The sequence below is a fragment of the Epinephelus lanceolatus genome, chromosome 19, assembly GCF_041903045.1.
Source record: "Epinephelus lanceolatus isolate andai-2023 chromosome 19, ASM4190304v1, whole genome shotgun sequence".
In the NCBI taxonomy this organism is placed as follows: domain Eukaryota; kingdom Metazoa; phylum Chordata; class Actinopteri; order Perciformes; family Serranidae; genus Epinephelus; species Epinephelus lanceolatus.
This window is the reverse complement of record NC_135752.1, coordinates 6,662,828-6,683,143: the sequence shown is the minus strand read 5'-3', so window position 1 is coordinate 6,683,143 and position 20,316 is coordinate 6,662,828. Positions and strand designations below refer to the sequence as shown.

The window sequence follows — 20,316 nt, the reverse complement described above, 5'->3', positions numbered from 1 at the left end:
TGTGAATATATAGTGAAATAAAAAAGTGAAATACTGTCTTCTTCTAGTCTCTGGTCATGTAGGACGTGACGTTTCACGCAAAATAAAACTAAATAAAACACATGACGTTTCTTTACTTCCGCCTGGCGTCTCGTTTGCATCGTATGTGATCCGCTGCTGGTGACCAATCCTCCACAGCGATAGTATCTCTGGACACAGTCAACACTTGACTTCACCTCCGACCGTGTTTCATCTCTTGCGTCTACCTCAACACGACACGGTTTTTTAGAAGAAGCCAGCTCTAACTTATACTTATATAATTGTTGGTTTAAAGACGACTTAAGCTACCCTCTTGGGAAAATGTCAGATTTCGACAGCAACCCGTTCGCGGACCCAGAGATCGGCAGCCCATTTCAGGTAACGTTATGCTAGCTAGCTACGTTAGCCACATTAGCATTAGCTTCTGCATTATTTCACATTAATAACAGCGTTACTCGGCTAGGCAAGTCGAGACACTGGTTGTTTTGAGCTAAGCAGCTGAGATAGCCTCATGAGTTAAATAATAGTAATAGCAGCTGTTAGGAAAACGTTAGTTCACTTGTTGGTAGGCTTTCGGTACAGTCTGTCACTTAATATTGGTACACTTTGTGACTTGACATGTAAAGGTAACAGGCAGTGTTGTGTTAGCTGCTAGCTTGATGTCTTGTGTTAGCCTTCCTTGTGATGCAGCAGGTGTTATTTCTGATTTAGACTGTAGCACGTTGGATGGACAGTGTTTTATTAAAGTCATATTTGCATCTTGTAGTTTAATTTTTTCACCTGTCTTTACACCCTTCCCACAAAGGAACTTTAAAGGCAACGATCACCCCTTTTTTTAGATATACTAAACTGTTGTACATATGTTTTTGCTTAATGCAGACTGAAGTGAAAGTGATTTTTCACAATGGACTGTATATCAAACCACATATTATATTAATAGTTCAAACTGAGGTGTAGGAATTCAGGGAATAGTTCGACATTTCAAATATGATATTAAAACAGTTATTTGAGTGACTCTGCTCTCCAAAACAGGGAAGTAAATGAAAGCAGAACATACATTTTTTCACTGTCATGCCTTTATTATGTTGTTAGCTTGATTTAGGCATTTAGACACCTTTGTGTTAACAGTGTCTTGTCATGGTGAAAGCATGCATTTGATCATGTGCTCTTTAGCCCTTAAAGTGCCTGCCTCCCTCAGCAAGCCTGCAATGGTGTTTCCCTCTCTATGTACCTCATCAGATCAGGTGTACTGAACATGAGCACTAGGAAAGAAACTGATTAGCATTTTCTGTAGAGCTGAAAAGATAAATCATGCGACTATTTTGGTAACTGATTAAATGTTTAAATAATTTTTCAGGTAAAAATGCCCAGTCTTCCCTGCTTCCAGCTACTCAAATGTTAATATTTGCTGGTTTTCTTAGTCTTCTATGATATTTATATGACTGTCTTTGAGTTTTGGGCTGTTTTCATTATGGCTTAACAGCAGATAAACCACATGTCAAAAATGGTAATAGAGCTGCAGTGATTGGTCAATTATTTGATTGTTTTTGTTTTTGTTTTTTAAAGATTATTTTTTGGGCTTTTTTTTTTGCCTTTAATATACAGGACAGTGAGAAATGGGGAGACAGAGAGAGTGGGGGGACGACATGCAGCAAAGGGTTGCAAGCTGGAGTCAAACTCGCGACCGCTGCAGCGAGGCATCGCCTCTATACATGGGGCGCCAGCACTATCCACTAAGCTACCGACGCCCCAGTTGATTGGGGTTTTGAAAGAAAATTATTTTGTAACTATTCGATAATTGACTACTCATTTAAGTAGTTTTTTAAGTAGAAATACCAAACATTTGATGGTTTACGGTCCTGTAATGTGAGAATTCACAGCTTTTCTTGGTCTTACATGATAATAAATTGAATATTTTGGGGTTTGGGGACAGAACATGACATTGACTAAGGGCTTTTTTGCTGTAAGATATTGCAGTTGGCTTTCTTATTTTTTGTCCTGATGTCGTATGGACCAAATGATTAATTGAGAAGTTTTTTTAGGTTAACCATGTGATCCGTAACATGTCAAAAATGATGGCAATGCTCTTCAAAAGTTGCCAGAAGTGATTTAAGTGGAGATTGCCTACAGCACTAAACAGAACACAGTATTCATTTTGCAAAGATGTGATACAAAGAAAAGCAAACCAGTCCTCACATTTGTAAGTTATCAGAATGTCTGGCATTTTTAAAATAAAAATCAACCTTTTTTTAATTGTTAGATAGGTTGATAATTGGCTAAAACATCATATCACAGATATTATTGTGCATGTGTACATGGCTACATTAAATGTTTCCTCTCATTTTAGAGACTATAACATTTCACAGGAACTTAAAAAGTCATTCCTCCATCTTGCTCACTCAGTGTGTGGTGGGGAGAGATGCTGACGGCACAGTTTGACCGTACAAATGCATGAAAAGTGAATAATTCATGGAGCCTCATTAACATACTGACATGACTAGTGAACTCCTGCTGCTCTGCCATTTTTCTGTCATTTATTGGCTCACACTTTCTTTTCTGGCCTGAGGAGAAATGGAGCTTTGTTCCCTTCTCTGAGCTATCTTCAATAGTTCATGAAATCATATGGTGCTGTCATAGCGACATGTGGTGCTAGGATCCCCGCTGGCGCCTTTTTAGCTACATTTCATGACATACAGTCATGCATCAGATTGTTCATTCTGTTTTGGCCTATTTCTCTGGATGTAGGCTAATTACAGACATTAAGTTTCCATGTCCGGTAAGAAGGAAGCATAGATGTCACATTGTGTCATCTTAGCGGTTTAATCAAATGTTGTAGAGACCACACAGAGCGTGGACTCCGGCTGGTTTTCATCCTGCTGAGCCAGCAGTGTGTTCCATATTAAAGTTTCACCGTCACACAGTACAACAGGCAAAGTTTTGAAGTCTCAGATGAAGTGGCCTCAGCTAGCAGGACCTCTGCACCTGTTCTGTTTCCAGCAACATTAGGACCATGACAGATACATGTTTGTGCCTTATTAGTTGACAGGAAATCCATAACCGTGAAATTAGTTTTCACACAGACAGACATGCAACAGATGATTGATTTTTTTACTTTTGTGACCGTAGATTTCAAAATGAAATCCTGCTGAATATGCATGTGTTTGTTTGGCTGTGCAACAGGGCGACATTAAACTTTAAACACAACATACTCTGAAATATTTATGACCCTGGTCTGGTGACAAGTTGCAGCCTGTGTGTGTGCGGCAACGGAAGAGATGCTCCCAGAAACTTAAGAGTCAGGGAGACAGTGAGAGGACTGCACCCAGACTGGATAAGGATAGCACTGCAGGAATACACAGATTGGATGTTAATCTTGGGCAGTAATTTGAATGAAAGTAGTGCGTGACTGACAGCAGCTGATGGTAAGCTTATAATAAATAGACACGTGTGTTACCAGCTTAACCGATGACTGCAGGAACAGGAATTTTACATGCAAATGGAGGCAAAAGATACTTAGCTTTGTACTTTTAAAGTTTGCGGTAGCTGATATTTGATAGTTGAATCCACCCCATAAGTAAACATAGTTGCACTCCTGTCATCCTTGAAATATAGTGCAGTGAGGTTTAACAATGGAGAGCTTTTTCTGCATGTGTTAGCGTCATCCTTTATTTCACTTTGCTGGTTTACATAGTAGAACTGTCATTCACAAGCCTTTGCGAACAACGTTGTTTAAATGTGCTTGTCTTGCAAATCAAGAATGTGCCTAAAAGGATCAGAAAGTGCTTTTGCAGTTTTTGTGCCGAGCGCAGCGTATTAAAAAAACACAAAGTCTCTGTTTTTATTTCTGTCTCTAGCAGCCAGAAGCATTTGCCCCCTCCACCTCCCCATCTGAAACTCATGGACTTGGTTATTTATAGATGTCTTCCCGTGAAAATTATTGGAATCATCCCGTCTTTGCCAGAATTGAATTATAGGCCTGTTGCATTCTGATGAGAGAGGGTTGTTTGGCCTTCATCTGGCAGAATAATGGAGGGTTTTTACACTCACATGAGCCATGTTACTCTCACCGCAGAGCTTTCCACTGCTTGTTCTTGTTGTTTGTTCTGCTGTCCTTGACAAAACACAAGGGTAGACGTATCAAGACTGCTAAACTCATTAAAACTATTCATGACACTTGAGTAATTTGCTACCATTTTTTGCATTTCTTCAACACTTCATGTTTTATCTTATTGAAAGTGTTCTCATGTCTTTTCTCAGGATCCATCAGTGACACAAGTACGACAGGCTGTTCCTTCAGGGTTGGAGGAGTATAATCCCTTCACAGATGCCAAACCAGTGAGTACTTTAAACACTCAGTCCAGTGGCAGTGAGTTCATACTTCAAATAGATTGATTGACTGATTCAGTTCTGAAGAGATCCGTGTTATTTAAGACTCATGTGACTCATGTGAAAATATTAGCAACTTTTAATGAAAAAAAGCTGCAAAATTGGAAGAAAGACAAGTCCCTGAGCATGGCATATGATTCTCAGTTATCATGAAGTGTGCCTTCAGAAAGCTTTGCAACTGTGTTTTATAATTATACCACACAAATCAATCAACCAAAAATGAGGAACCTTATGTCCTTCTTTTTTTAAGCTCTCATTCTTAAAACTTTTACATTTCCTTTTAATTAGATTGAAAATAAATATTGACTAAATAAACTAAAATAAACTAAATAAAACCAAAACTTAAGTTTTTACAAAAGTTACATTTTCTGTAAATTCAGATTAACTGATCAACTGTGAGATAATCAAGGGGTAACTTCAGTATTTTTCAACCTGGACCCCATTCTCCAATGTTTTTGTGTCTAATTGACCAATGGACGCAACAATTTGTAAAACAGGTCCAGTATTGAGGAGACCACAAAACAGGCTGTGATGTAACTACTCGATAGCCTGAGTGTCAGACTGAAGCTCCCAGAACCTTCAGTCTGACATTGCCTCCATTCAAGGCGATTTACAAGGGGGAGGGAATTTGATTTTTCCCTAACCAATCAGTAGAGATCAATGACTCACCCAGAATCTGACATCATTAGTATCCATGCCTCGGGGGTGCCGAAAACAAGCAAGCATTGCCCGTTTAAAATGTCTCCGTCGTCGTGCACGCCCAGCTGCATCGCCGTTAAATCCAGTTTAGCAGCTTCCTTAATTTGGTCCTCCATTAACGCGAGTAGTGGTGAAATACCTCGATAGCATCCTTAATGTGGTCTGTAGGATCTGTAGCGGTCACCATTGTTGCTATCCTAAATGGAGTGTGGTGGTTTTGGTGATAGCAATTTTGGAGCTATTTTTAATTAAACCAAAGGATTTTACTCCTCAACAAAAAGGTCTTTCCCTGCAGGAATCCTTTTCCTAATGTTGTCAGACACTTATAATAACAATCTGAGCCCGTCAGTGGCAAAACCAAGCACTTTTAGAGGACCTAAATTGGTGGTGCATAAATGCCCTGACTTGTTACATTGCAGCCTGTTTCACAGCTGCCAGTTGCAGTGCTTCTTCTGTCAGTACTGGACCAATTTCAAAATTGGCATCTTCATTAGTGACATAGGCACAAAAACGCAGGAAATAGGGTCTGGGTTGAAAAATGCAAGTTTCCCTTTAATGGGACAGAAAAATAAATAATATTGTTACTGCTACTGAAATTTTTTCTTCAATCTTTGCTTCTTCCTATAAAATATTGGATAGTTTTACCACTTCAAGCATCTAAAAGTGAGACAAATTAATTGATCTGAGAGGTTACCTGGAGAAATCAGTCTTTGTTTGAAGTGCTCACAACTCATAAACTTATTCAACCAGTGAGGAGGGGTTGCAATAGATAGTAATTAATTTATAGGGGCCCCCACCAATTGTTTTGTTACACATTGCTATTAAAACAGAAGTCTCCACACATTCATGAAGGGTTTGAGTGGTATTTAGTTACCATAATAGGCTTTTGGAGTTTTCCTCAGTTCCAAGGATTTTGCTTATGGCTAGTTCTGTTGATATAATTTAATTTTAATGACTTACTAGAGGCAAACACTACTTATAATGTTGCCAGTTACAGTTGCTCTGGTTTCTGTATTTTTATTGTCCCTGTTTTAGAGAACAGTGTTACAAGAGATACTCATCGTTTTGAATGAAGTAACTTCCTGATTTTGTCGAATTTCTGATAATGCAATGTCACAGCATGGTTAGACACATCAGCTGTCATAATAACAGGCTCTGACAATATGTCTTCTCTATAGACGCCTGGGGGTATGGCGCCCAAGACAACGGCACCCACCATCAACACACAACCTGCCATCATGAAACCCACAGAGGAGCCTCCGGCCTATTCGCAGCCTCAGGTAGAGGGATAACTGCCTGCAGCTGGACCTCACACAGCCAAAAACACTGTCTGATTTTCTTTAGCTTTTTGATCTTTGGTCCACTGGGAAAAGGCAGGTTTAGCGGACAAGTTTTTACATTGTCATCATGCAGAAATTATTGCATCTAAGCATGCAGACTATGACATGCCACCAGCAGAGATTCTTTTACCAAAGGCAGAAAATACATTAACATGACAGCTGGTTTCATGCTGAGTTGTGGGCAGGAAAGTAGCTCCGCAGGAGGCAGTTTCTATCTGTGACTGGGCTTTGTAGCTGCCGAGGGACAGAGAGAAATCAGGCAGCCAGAGGACATAACTTGCAATGGTGCATCTCATTTGTCACCAGGCTCCTGGGAACAAGTTGCTGTGATGTCTCGTCCTCCCGCTGGTGCTGCCCCTGTAGAGAATTGGATTTATTCCAAAAGTAGAAACAGAGAATTCACGCAGAAAGACACACAGCCCTGTACTTCTGCCGTTGTGGTGTTGAACATGTGTTTTGTCTGTATGTGTAGGAGCAGTCCGGAGCTGCTGCTGAGCTGCTGAGGAGACAGGAGGAGCTGGAAAGGAAGGCTGCAGAGCTGGACCGCCGGGAGAGAGAGATGCAGTCACTCAGTGCTTCAGGAGGTCAGACGCCAACATTAGGGCTGCTCGACTATGGCCAAAGTGACACTTATGATTGTTTTGATCAGTACTGAGATCCCGATTATTTATCATGATTATTCATTGATTTTGTACACTAAATATTTTTATTGCACTGTCACAACAGAGCACTGCCTTCACACCCATGTTTTGCTACATTCCTGATAAAGTACAAATCATCAAAATAAAACCGCCTCTTAATCACAGCACATCTCCGAGAAAACAAAATATAAATGAATAAAACTGTATAAAACATTTTACCCAAAATAACGCCAACAGAGCACTGCTTTCATTTTCACATTGTGCTACATTCTTGTTCATTACCAAATCTTTTTGTCAAACTAAGACATTGTGTTATAGGTTTTTCTTCACCTGAATCCACTGCATCTTCTATAGATACTGTATATATTCACTGTATATATATTTCTGTACTGTGACGTGCTCCAGCGTTGTTTGGAATGTCTGAGTTGAAGCTACACATGTACAAGGATTAACGGCAATGGTACAGTAATGTTAGTGACGTTATTCTTCTCTGCTTTCGTGCATTTGGGGTGTTTCACCAGTTTGTTGTGTTGCTGTACACATGATATGTTTTCTTCAATGCCCAAACAACTGAAGAAAGTTGATGAGTGGATGAGTTTCGTTTTGCCCGTCTACAGTCAGTGTGTAGCAGCGTGGAGCATACATTTTAAAAGTCAACATTGCAGTCCATCACGTTCATTTAATTGTGGGAAGCCAAGATCGTGATTAATATTCAATTAATCATGCAGCCCTACCTAACATACAGCGTGACATCAGAAAGATGACACTGTTTCAAAATCCAGACAGGCTCAAAATGACCTCTTCTAACTGCAGGTCCAGTGCAGCTTTTTCTGCTGTAGATGGCAGAGACTGATGAGAAGATCAATACCACTCTCCTGTCTGTGCACTAAATATGAAACTGGATTCAAGAGGCAATTAGCTTAGGTTAGCATGAAGACTGGGAGCAGGGGAAAGCACCTTGCTTGGCTCTGTATCAGCACCTCTAAAGGTGGTCACTGATTAACACATACCATTTTTGTTGAAAATAAAACAGGGTTTTACAGGAAGTTACCTGCAGTGACTTCTGCAAGTCTTTTCCTCAACATGAGGCTGCCAGGGAACCAGCACAGACTGCTGAAACAGCAGAAATGGCATTAATAGTAATAATGACAGATTCATAAGTCAGAGTTAGAGGTCTACCTTTGAGCTAAGATAATGTACTTGTCTCTGGTATGATTGCAAATTGTAAGCATTTTCCTTAATCGATCATTGGTAACATCAACGAGTAATTAGTCAATGAATCTTGATTTAAAAAAAAAAAAGAAAAAAACAAATTCTCATACCAAACAATACTCAATCAAAGCTAACAGCAACATATTGCATATTCTGTGACAGCACTGCATAGCCTGACACACACAAAGACGCAGAGGCCTAGACATATGAAACACATATTCGCTTTGCCAGCTTCATGTTCCAATTTTTCCACTACGCCCTTCTTCCAGACCCCAAGATGGCTGCCCTGTCATAAAACTGTTATATTGCGCCCTTTGTTTGCTAAGGCTAGAAACACTCTTTCCAAATACGCTGTTCCACACATTGTTATATTTCAGAATAACATCTTTATTTGATTGATTACCTTTCACATGTTCAATCAAATTCTTAACAACCAATGAATCAATCATTGATTAATTGTTATCATCCCAAGTCTTCAGGCTTTAACTTCATATTTGGCAGACAAAAGAGCAGAGCAAAAAAGCAGATTCCCCCGAAATACTGAACTATTCCCATACATTCCCAAAGCTTTTATTCCAGAGCACTGTGTGATGGCTACTGTTTTACAGCTTCTGTTTTAAACCATGTCATTCAACTCAGTCATGGCAACTCTTTAGTATCTTACTTCCAACCATATGATGAATATGTTGCATCTAGAGGCATTTTAAAGGTTTTCCTGTGACTACCTTCATTTTGCACAGGTAATGTCCTTACAGACCACACTGTTATGTCAAGGCTATTACTGCTACGTGATCCTTCCAGTGTAAAACACAAACTCACACTTTGTCTTCTTGTCTTGTCCTGTTTCAGGCAGGAAAAACAACTGGCCTCCCCTCCCAGAGAAGTTCCCTGTGGGTCCCTGTTTCTACCACGACATCACAGTGGACATCCCTGTCGAGTTTCAGAAGACGGTTAAGATTATGTACTACCTCTGGATGTGTGAGTAGCTTTTTCAATTCCTTCACTGTACGTTGGTTTTCTTACGTCAACATTTCAATGATTAGTAGGCCTGTTGCACTGTAATAAGTGAAATAACCAACAGATTAATGAAGAACGAAGAGTCAAACTGAACGAAGAAGTAATCTAGTCGATTAACAGATAAATAATCGGCAACTATTTTGATTTGAAGTCAAGACTAAGGGGTCTCCAATGATGATTTAGATCTTGGACTTTCAGGGGCAGCCCTAACTGCTTAATTAGGGTAAAATATTATAGTGAATGTAAAGTAACAATATATGGATGCCTGACTCTTGAGCCCCCACACACCTCAAACAATCCTTGGGTCTGCATTGAAAATAATATTGATAATAATATTAATTAACCAAACTACACCTGGGCAATATATCAATATTATATTGGTAAATTATGATAGTGGACTAGCTATTGTCTCAGATTTTGCATATAATAATCTTGTAAGTTTGTCTGATCCTGGTTTTAAAGGCTATAACACAGTAAAGTGATGTCATTTTCTGAACTTATTAGACATTTCTGGTTGTTTTATTATTTGCCTTTACCTATATAGTCATTGTATCCACATTACTGATAACTGTTTATCACAAATCTCTTTGTGAAATTATTTTTTTGAAAGCATCAAAAGTCAGCCCTACAGCATCGTCACAACATTGAGGTATTTGGTAAAAAATATTATATTATATTTTCTCCATATCACCCAGTCATTAACCAAAGAACACATAACATAGCTTCTGATGTTTTTAATCAATCGAGGTCTTTGGGAAATAGATGCCAAACCCTGCACTCTGTATTACAACTCCAAGGCACGCTTGTTTTTAATGAATGGTAGTTTGTAGAACGGACCATTTTGAGTATTTTTCTTAGGTGTAGATACTAACTGTTCATACATCCTGCTTCTATCCACACTTTGTAGGCCTTTGCTGCCAAAATAAAAGACTTGAAGTCATAGAAGAAGGGGAATGAAAACATGTAGTCTTTGTCTTTGATTGGATTTAATGCAATAAATTGCCTTGTTCACGTTAATCTTATAGTGTTTCAGTATATCTACGGATGTGTAGATCTGCAAATAAAGCAGCTCTAAAGACAATATATACATTTTTTTATCAAGCACAAAATGTTTTTTTTTTAAAATTGGTACCAAACTGTTTTCTCATGTGATTTCTCTGAATTTATTTTACCCAAGATCCCCTGCCCTGTACCCTGAGTAAGAGCAACTGTTCTTCCTCCACCAACAACCTTTACAGCTCTATCCTTAAAAAAATTGAATTTCCATCTGAGATTCAGGGAATGAATGGCTTCAAGTGGCTTTCAGTAGCCACATGATGAGGGCACGTGGTGCAGTCATGTGGCCTGATGAAGTGACTTGGTCAGATGATTGCTTAAAGGTTCGTGTAGATGCAGACTTCACAGATACTGTCCCTCCCTCCCTCCTTCTCTTTTAGTGTTTTCACAGATTAGTCCAACAAAAGCAAAGAATTTCATACTCTTTGTCGAAAATCTCCAGCAAACTGGATTTTTTTCCAGGCACAAATAGAAGGGATAAAAAAGGCACACATTAGCAGTACCACCCCCACTCACTTCTGGTATGTCAACCAGCAGGCTAATGTCATATTTCACACTGTGGTGTAAAACCCCCTCAGTTTTATATACTCTGTTAGTGTACAGTGCCTCTAAGCATGCAGGCAGGCACTGCTGCGATCCCAAGAGCAAATGGTAATAATGAATTATTAAATAAATGTGCATGTATGTGCACAATGCTACTTGTTGAAATATTAAGTATCAGTGCGCAGCAGTGTTAGGACACTGGACACTGAAAAACAGCCATGCTCTGATATACAGTGACACACTGAGGCTGCCACACTGTCCCACTTTCACTAAAAAGCTCCTTCCTGACACTCACTGTACTTTTTTTGTCTGCTTGTACTTCAGTTCACACTGGGACACTGCTGGCTAACATGGTGGGCTGCCTGGCCTGGTTCTGTGTGGATACATCACGTGGGGTGGACTTTGGCTTGTCTATCCTCTGGTTCATGCTCTTCACACCGTGTTCCTTCGTCTGCTGGTACAGACAACTTTATGGAGCATTCAGGTAAACAACACGAACATTTTTACCTTGGATGTACAAAATAAAACACTCCACTGCTGTATTATTCATAACTAAGTATTTCCATGTCATGCTTTATGCTTCTCCTCCACTACGTTTCAAAGGTAATATTGTGCTTTCGACTCCACCACATTCACAGCTTAGTTATTAATTATTTTTAGTTAATAATTAATTTTGAGTTGAAGATTTAACTTCAGAATTATGTGAATATATGAATTTAAAACTCTGTTTAGGATTAAACCAGTGTTTCTTCATGTTTTGTGGTTTGGGACCTCTTACAAAAAAAGTGTCTAGTTGTCATGTTTCAGATGTCAGAGTTGTTAGCTTTTCCACCAAAGAGGCATTTCCCCTTTCAACTGCTCGGACATTTTCATGGAAAAAATGTGAGGTATCAAAGAACAAGCACTTTTGATACCTCAAGGGGGCAGTTCACCTCAGAATCAAAAATATTTTTTTACCTGTAGGGCTATTTATCAATCTAGATTGTTTTGGTTTGAGTTGCCGAGTGTTTGAGATATCAGCTGTAGAGATGTCTGCCTTCTCTCCTTCTCTCTCTCTCGCTCTGTCAAGGTGGCTGTATTTTGGTAGAAAGGTGAAACAGGTGATGATTTCTGGAAAGAGACATTGTTCTTGAGTTTTTCAGATGTATTTTTTTGGGCGCTTTGAGCACCACAAGCTGAGTGCCATCTAGTTCTATTATACTGGAGAGGAGGCAGACATCTCTATGGCCGATATCTCCAACACTCGGCAACTCACAACAAAACAATCTAAACTGATAAAAAGCACTACAGGTAAGAGGAAAAAAAGTATTATTGATTTGGGGGAGAACTGTCCCTTTAAGTATATTTTGCAGATAAGACTTACTTACTGTTTCTATAGTAGGTATATGAATGCATTGCTTTTACTTGAAACAGTATTTCTACACAGTTGTATCAGAACATTTACTTAAGTAAAGGATCTGAATAAGGATTATTTTGCCTGTTTTTTTTTTCACTTTCTGCAGGAGTGACAGCTCGTTCAGGTTTTTTGCTTTCTTCTTTGTGTACATCTGTCAGTTTGGCATCTACGTTATCCAGTGTATCGGCATCACTGGTTGGGGCACCAGGTGAGAAAACAGGAACACGAAAACAAACATTTTGTTCCACAGCAATGTGTATTTTAATTTTTCAGGAATCGTAAATGCTACTAGCCCTCAAGGAGGAAAACATGGATTATAATGTGTTTTTAAGAGCTGCAAAGATTCAGTCATTCAGTTGTTTGACAGTGAACTAATCAGAAAGTCTAGATAACTGATTAAGTCTTTAAAGAAAAAAAGAAAAGAAAAGAAGCCACAATATTTGATTGCCTCAGCTTCTCATGCACAATATTTTCTGCTTTGACTTATTTTAACATTACAGTAAACTAAAATGTCTTCAGGTTTTGGACTGTTAGTTGGACAAAACAAGACATTTGACATATTGAACTGTAAGACATTGTGATTTTGAGCATTTTTTGATGTTTTATGTTCCAAACAATAAATTAAAAAAAAAGACTGGTAGATAAATTGTGAAAATAATTGTTAACTGCAGCCCTGTTGTGACTATGTTAATTTTTTTTTTCCAAAACATCCAGTCAAACTGAACTTAATACTGTAGTTGTGGAGGCACATAGCAAAATCAAAAATGTTTTAGTTTGTCTCAATAATTTCTGACTTCCCTCCTTACTGTTGTGCACATTACTTGAACAGAAGTTAATTGTACCTTGGTTGGGGACTATTTTCAGCTGTGGGTTAATACACAGTTGAGTATTTATGAGAGCAGGACAGTGTATTGACTCAAAATAAACCAGTATTTCACAGAATTAGCACCTGTTCAGCTAACCTATGACTCTACCCCTCTCATTCCTCTCCTTCGAGGTAGGACAATGGGTATATAGAGTGCCCTTGGGACTATATAATGTATATACTAGGTCTGCTATTGCCAATCAGTTGGTTTTAATAACGTCATTTCTATCATATTTTAATGAGTTCACTTCAGATTCTCCATGTTCATTTTTACAAATCTGTACAAAACCTGATCTCACATACTCTCAGGTGTTTGTTCACTTGAGGTACTTGTATTATCAATTAGTTAATTTTTGGTGCTAATGTTCATTTTTACAAATCTATACAAAACCTGATCTCATGTTTTTTGTTCACTCCTGCAACTCTGGGGATTTTATTCATTTTCTGTACAGTTACTACAGTATAGGGTTAACTGAGTAGGGGTACATTGTCCATGCTTATGATAACGTTAATCGACTCCAAACTGCTCAAAAGCATATAGCTAGATTCTGTAAGGAGAGGTGAATCCAGATGTGTCCACCTCTTTACATCTGGTTAACTTTACAGAAGGATAGATATAGCAGAAGAGAAGACCAATTTCATTGAACTAACGTGATAACAGCTGTTTTGTGCGGCGTTCTAGTGTTATGAATGTAGCCTACGTGAATGGCAGTAACGTTACATAGTGGAAATAATGAAGCTGCTTTTGGAGTATATTTGTGGCGGTGATAAGTAGTCATATAATAGATTTGCAGCAGTACTCAATTTACAATGAGTTGTATATTGATGTAACAGGGTAAACCAAAACAGGCTAAGTTAGCTAGCTGGCTGACTAGCCCTTATTCGCGGTAGCTTAGAGGTGGTTGGAGGTTTCTGTCAGGGCTCTGAGTATGCGGAAGTGGGCGTGGCGATCTAAACTGGGTTGCGAATGATACCTATATGTGGCTGTAGCTGAGAGCAGGGGCCAGGGATCATTCGCTGCTCCCTCTGTGCCCAGAGTACGCTCTGCACTCGGAGAGTGTGGTGCTCTGAATAACCAGACTGTATATATATTTCAGAAGCCCTTTTAATGAACAGTCCAGCTCCAGAACTAGAAAATCAACATGAGGCAGCAAATGCTGATATTGTGTCAGGCTGCCCCAAATAAATGAATGTGTGTGAAACCCTGTGAATTACACTGCCCATGTTCATTGTTCATTGTTCATTGTTGACAAAAAAGAAAAATATGTAAAATTACTATTTGACTCAACTGTCTCATTTCTAGCGGGTGGATCTCAGCTTTGACCGGCCTGAATCACAGCATCCCGGTGGGGATTATAATGATCCTCATCGCTGCTCTCTTTACCTCACTGGCTGTCATGTCCCTCGTCATGTTCAAAAAGGTGAACAAACAGCAAAGCCAAAGGAAGTTTACATAGTCTCTCTGTTAAAGGTCTGCTCAGTTGTAATAAATCTCTTTTTGCTATTCATTGTCCTCGTTAGGTCCATGCCATGTACCGTACCACCGGTGCCAGCTTTGAGAAGGCTCAGCAGGAGTTTGCCACAGGCGTCATGTCCAACAAGACGGTCCAGACGGCCGCTGCTAATGCCGCCTCCAGGGCTGCACAAGGAAACTTCAAGGAGCAGATCTGATTGGCCCAGAGAGCTTGCTCATCTCTCCGTCCAACCCATACCAGCCCCCCTCTTCCTCTTCTGCTCACACCCAGCTTCCACTTGAGCCAATTGCCCTGTTTGAACACATGGAGAGTCCCCCCGCAGCCTTCTGACAATATCAAAGTGGTTCATGTGAGGGCACCCATCCAGTCACCCATGATCTGTAATCTCACTACAACCACTGGAAACAGGATTCAAACAGGGCCACAGCTCTCATCACAGACTCTGGGCCCCCCTCACCTACGCTGCACTCCTACCACTCAACCAGCGTGCTCAACTTTATTTTCTCTGTGTGAGTTTGTGTCTGTGTGTGTGGCCAACTAAAATGAATGTTTGTGTGCCTCTTTAAATGTTGGGTCTGTCCTCTGTAGGCAGATTCAAATGTAGCTGAACTAAGTCTGACTTTTTAACGTTTCCTGGGCATTTTCCACTACGTGTTCTCCCTAGCATCGCTGACTTCCTGTGTGTCTATCACTACTTCTCGTTTTTGAATTAATTTATTATTGGTCAAATGGAAGTCATGCAGTACTCACTTACTGTTGGTTAATGCACACGCAGCAGCATTCTCTGATTAGTTTTGCTGTTTTCCATGAGTACATAACTTAACACTGCTGCCCCCTGGTGGAGTGATCATGTATTGTTGAAGATGAATGCTGTGCATTCCCATTCACTGCCTTTGCCTTCTTCTACTTCCTGCTTTCCTCTTGAATTGGTTTTTTAGAAAGTGTGTAGTCTTACTTAAAGTGATACGTCACCCAAAATCCTCTTTGGTAAGTATCAAACACTCCCCCTGTAGACTGTAGGGCTACTGATGATTTTCAATATCCAATGATCTGCTAAAGACATATATTCAAATTAAATTAATCCTTTTTCACTCAGCAGTAGAAAAACCCCTTCCATCAATTGTGGTGATCGCCTGACTTTTCCTCTAGCGCCACCATGAGGTTCATGTTTGTAGTTCTAGTGTAACATCTCCACAGATTCTCAATGGATTGCAGTGACTTTTAATTCAGATAATCATGTCCCACTTATGATTCATTGTAATCAGTTTGATCCCTTAAATTTTCATCATCATCTCTAAATACCAAATCATTCAATATTTTGGTTTATGACCAAATACCTACAAAACTAATGACATTCCCATCAGCCTTTGCTGCTAAGTGCTTAGCAATAGCATGTTGGCATTGTTGTAATATCATGTTAACGTTGTAGAGCTAGTATGGATGTAGTGTCCTAGTCATGTTGCTTGGAAATAGGGCTGGGTATCATTTAAATATTGCTATGAGTACCAATACCAGTACCCTTAAAGTGATACCAGTACAGTACTTCGTTTGATAATTTTTTTCCCGTTATATTCAGTGCCCGTCATATGAAAGGAAGTATTTAGTTGCATAAAATGGCACCATCCTTCTGCACATTTTGGTGGCATCTGGGCATGCTGAACTGCCAACTCCATCAAATACACGGTGCTTACTTTCACTATACATACGCAGACTGTACGGGTTATAGTTGTGGCGGTAGAGGGCCAGTCGAAGAACGCTTGCGGTGATCGGCTGTAAGCAAAACAATACAAATAGTCATGTTTTTTCTAGACTTGGGAACAAAAAGGATCAAATACAGGTATTGTTTGGCTGGAGAGGTTGAGAAGTACTTGGTACTGGGTTATTTCAGTGATACCCTGGCGGTATCGATTACCGATACCCAGCACTACTTGGTAAATGAATAATTAATCAATCAATCAATTGACTGATAGATTAATTGTTTAAGATCCAGTACTAAAGCCTGTAGATTTGACAGCACAGTGGCGGTAGAGATACAAGAGACAAAGGAGAAGTAATATTACTCTGGAAAGTGGTATGAGATGTGATTTTTTTTTTTTTTTAACCAATTGTGAACATTTTACTGTTTGAATCTGTTTTAACTAACTAAATTCAACTACAAAACTACAGCCTTTTAACAGCTACCTGTGTCGCCTACAAGCACTGTTTGATACTCGAAAGATTTTGGGTGAACTGTCACTTTAAAGTTTGCTTTCAAGTATTTATCTGCTTGAAATCTTTTGCCTATAATGTTCTACATATCCATAGTGAAATTACTCCAAGTTGCACTTTAAATCTCAGATTCTTTGTCTGCACACTGTAATCTGTGCTAATGGAAGGATATTTCTAATAACGGCCTCTCGCCTTCCTGCTCATTAGTGTCAGTACATAGTTTAACATATGTTCCACGTACCAGCTGAGTTCAGCATAGTTTTCACACAAAGCCTACCTTTTTAGTGTCATCTCAGAAAGAAATTAATTCACGGCACTGTTAACATACGGGAAGAGATCCACTACTCTGTATATACAGCTGCATGTTTATACAGTTTGTTTTTTTGAAGAGGAAAGTGTAACTTGTCTCCAGCTTTTTCCTGTCTTACAGGAGACTTACCTCAGTTTTACTCAGGATGTACTCTTCACTTGCATGATGAGGTTAAAAAAAAAAGAGAGAGAGAGAGAGATTGTATTAAATTAAACTCTAGCTGGCTCCTGTTTTTAAAATAGATGTGCTGTAAATCAATATATTGCAATAAAAATGACTTTAAAAAGATTATTTAAAAAATGGGCCAGTAATGTTGATGTAATGCTCTGAAAATTGCTTGCATATTCATAATTAGCCAACTGGATTGACGATCACTGAACTCCAGCAATCAAATCAGAAGATTCATTCTTGTTAGGTCTCTTTAATGTCAGTATGTGGTCATTAAAAAATTTCAAAAGCATTTTACATGCTGAGATGTCCTTGAATGTGTCTTTTTCTTCATACTTTGTGTTACTGCAGCAGGAGCTGCGATGCGGTTTCCACAGTTTGAATGTGTCTGATCTCTTTTGTCTGATGTGTTTCATGTTTAAGCCAGTTAGGCCTTTGTATGTATTTGATGTGTAGGAGTGTAAATAGAGGGGATCAGCCTTTAAGTCTTAAATCTGTGTGCAGGGCAGAGTCTGGCTGTGGGTCTGGGATCCTTCTTGACTTTCGAGAGACTTTCTTTTTTTTCTTCTTCTTCTTCTTCTTTTTTTTTCTTTTTAAGCTTCCTGCAACATGCCTTGTTTTGCTTTTTGTCCACTTCTTTTTTTTTCCACACTGGCTTAATATGAACCAGTGCATGTGTATTCCTGAGTACATTTATGTACAAAGCATCATGAGATTATTCCTTTAAAAAGAATCAAACTGAGTGGCACTTACAGTATTTTGCTGTTTCTTTTTGATTTGCTAAATGTGAGAAAGGCGTTAGATCGCAATGCAATGTGAACTGTGTGACGTACTGTAGATGGGCTGTGGCTTTAAGCTGTGCTTTATAATCAACATGGTTTGTGGTAGAAACACTGACAATGAAATTAATTCATAAGCATCTCTAACAATAAATCCTAATTAAATTATTGTAAAGACATAGTAAGGGATGTTTGTATATTTTGTACGATTTACAGATGGTTGGCTATTTGCTCTAAATTTGTGTAATGCTAAGATGCACTCTGGTTTGACCTTCAGTCGCATGTTGAGTAGTTTTGAGTTTTGTATATTTATTGTATTAACACTGAATAAAATTCTTCTTCTGTATGTGTGTTTCATAGTTTCTCTTTTTTGTATACATTTATATTGGTGCAGCATGTAGTATAAACATCCAGACAAGACCAAATAACACTTCACACTCTGTGTATTACAGGGCAGATGCAGTGTTTAGGAGGGCTTGCACCAGCAGCTGAAAACCAGATGAGGTCAGTAGTTATCATAGAACATGAGATGAACCTAACCGCACTGCAAATATGTTGCACGTCTATGCTACTCAGCTCAGGTGAACAGTGAGTTCTCACATTTAGAATGAATAATTCCAAAAGTTGCAAACATTGTAAATAACTCATGTAGTTGTCAAGACTGCTTTCAAATAGTGATAGTGGGACTGAGATAATACAAATGCACACATTCATAACTGGGCATAATGCTAACCACTAAAATGTCCAGGGTGGCATATAAGGATTTGTAATTAGTGACTGGCTGTTAACATGTTAGCCATCACAAATTTATGTTTTAATGCCAGTGTTGTGTTTACAGGTTGTTGTACTGCTCCCAGAGTGACTAAAAGTGGATGAATTAACACAGCTTTACTGCGAAAACTTGCATTAATTTGGTAGGTAATCAAAGGAGTTACGGTTATAGTGGTACTTGTTACTATTACTTAAAGTAGTAGTAATACTAATAATATTACACTATAATAAATGTAATCTTTGAGTCCAATAAAACTGTTATTTACTCAAAATAATATTAAAATATCTTTGAGGACCTGTTTCAGAACAAACCATGTTTCAAAGATTATGTGTAATTAAAGGGTAACTTCGGTATTTTTCAGCCTGCCCTGGACCCTTTTGTTTGTTTGTTTTTGTGTCTAAGTGACTTAATGGGAGAACCATTTTTGAAAATGGTCCAGTATTGAGTTAAAGCACTGCAGCCAGCAGCCACCAAACAGGCTGTAATGTAAACATTTGGGGCAATTGTGCATCATCAATTTATGTCCATTGAAAGTGCTGGTGATTGTTTGAAAAGATGAACCAAGACAGCTGTTGTGAGTTTTATTTTGTTTCTGTTGACTTTGAAGTGTTTTATGACACAAAAAATCACTGTTTATTCATATCTGGTGGGTTTGGTGATGGTGGTTTCAGGGCTGTTTCTAGTTAAATAGAAAGGACCTTACAGTTAAAAAAAAAGTCCATCTCTGCAGAGATCCTTTATATAATATTTTCAGACACTTACACTACAAGGCTGTTTAGATTCAAAATCAGAAAAAATGACTGATCAAGTTTTAGATTTTTCTTTTCAATAGGCTACTTTTCCCAGTAGCAGTGGCAACAACAACAGACCTGTTAAAGAAGCAGTATAAAGTGTGTGTGTGTGTGTGTGTGTGTGTGTGTGTGTGTGTGTGTATATATATATACACTCTAACACACTTTAAGACAATTGCAGGCCAAGTGCTGAGTCCTTCAGTCTGTGCTAAAAGAAACCTGTGTGAAATAAAACAGAGCGACACTCTCACAAAAGAGGAAACTGGTAGCAGACCCAATCCAGTGCCAACAGGGAGGGGCACAGTGGAGGAATAACAGACTCAAGGGCTTCTTTTCTGTAATGCCTTTCATACATTACATTACATTACATTACAGGAGTGTGTGAAAAAAACAGCTTGCTGTTAGCTGTCTCTGACTGTCAGCTGCTCTGCTCTCAGCTGTCACTGCATGAATTCAGCTGGGTGGGTGGAGGGAAGTGCATGACCGTGGTTGACATACATTTACATGATCAGAAACCATTGACTTGACTTTACTCTGATTGGTAAACTTCAGCTGAAAAGTTTGCATTTAACAGTTAATTCAGTGATTCAGATGTTTTAAAGTAAATTGTCTGTGTCTTAAAAGAGAAGAAGACTTAAGA

At 38.9% G+C, this 20,316-nt stretch overlaps 1 protein-coding gene across 1 annotated transcript; it reads left to right on the top strand.

Moving 5' to 3' along the window:
* Nucleotides 1-143: 143 nt before the first annotated feature.
* Nucleotides 144-18,459, top strand: LOC117269709 (secretory carrier-associated membrane protein 1-like). The gene is made up of 9 exons (XM_033646953.2): nt 144-396; nt 4,276-4,353; nt 6,282-6,383; nt 6,916-7,027; nt 9,146-9,274; nt 11,237-11,396; nt 12,415-12,516; nt 14,477-14,594; nt 14,695-18,459. Exons 1-9 carry the CDS (start codon nt 340-342, stop codon nt 14,842-14,844), a joined length of 1,008 nt encoding a protein of 335 aa, XP_033502844.2. The 5' UTR covers nt 144-339; the 3' UTR covers nt 14,845-18,459.
* The last annotated feature ends 1,857 nt before the right edge of the window (nt 18,460-20,316 follow it).

What these genes read in the sequence shown, in the direction of transcription:
- LOC117269709 (XM_033646953.2), top strand. Translation starts at nt 340, where the DNA reads ATGTCAGATTTCGACAGCAACCCGTTCGCGGACCCAGAGATCGGCAGC. An exon ending in AGATCGGCAGCCCATTTCAG is followed by an intron (nt 397 to 4,275) that starts GTAACGTTATGC and finishes GTCTTTTCTCAG; the next exon opens with GATCCATCAGTGACACAAGT. An exon ending in CCCTCGTCATGTTCAAAAAG is followed by an intron (nt 14,595 to 14,694) that starts GTGAACAAACAG and finishes TGTCCTCGTTAG; the next exon opens with GTCCATGCCATGTACCGTAC.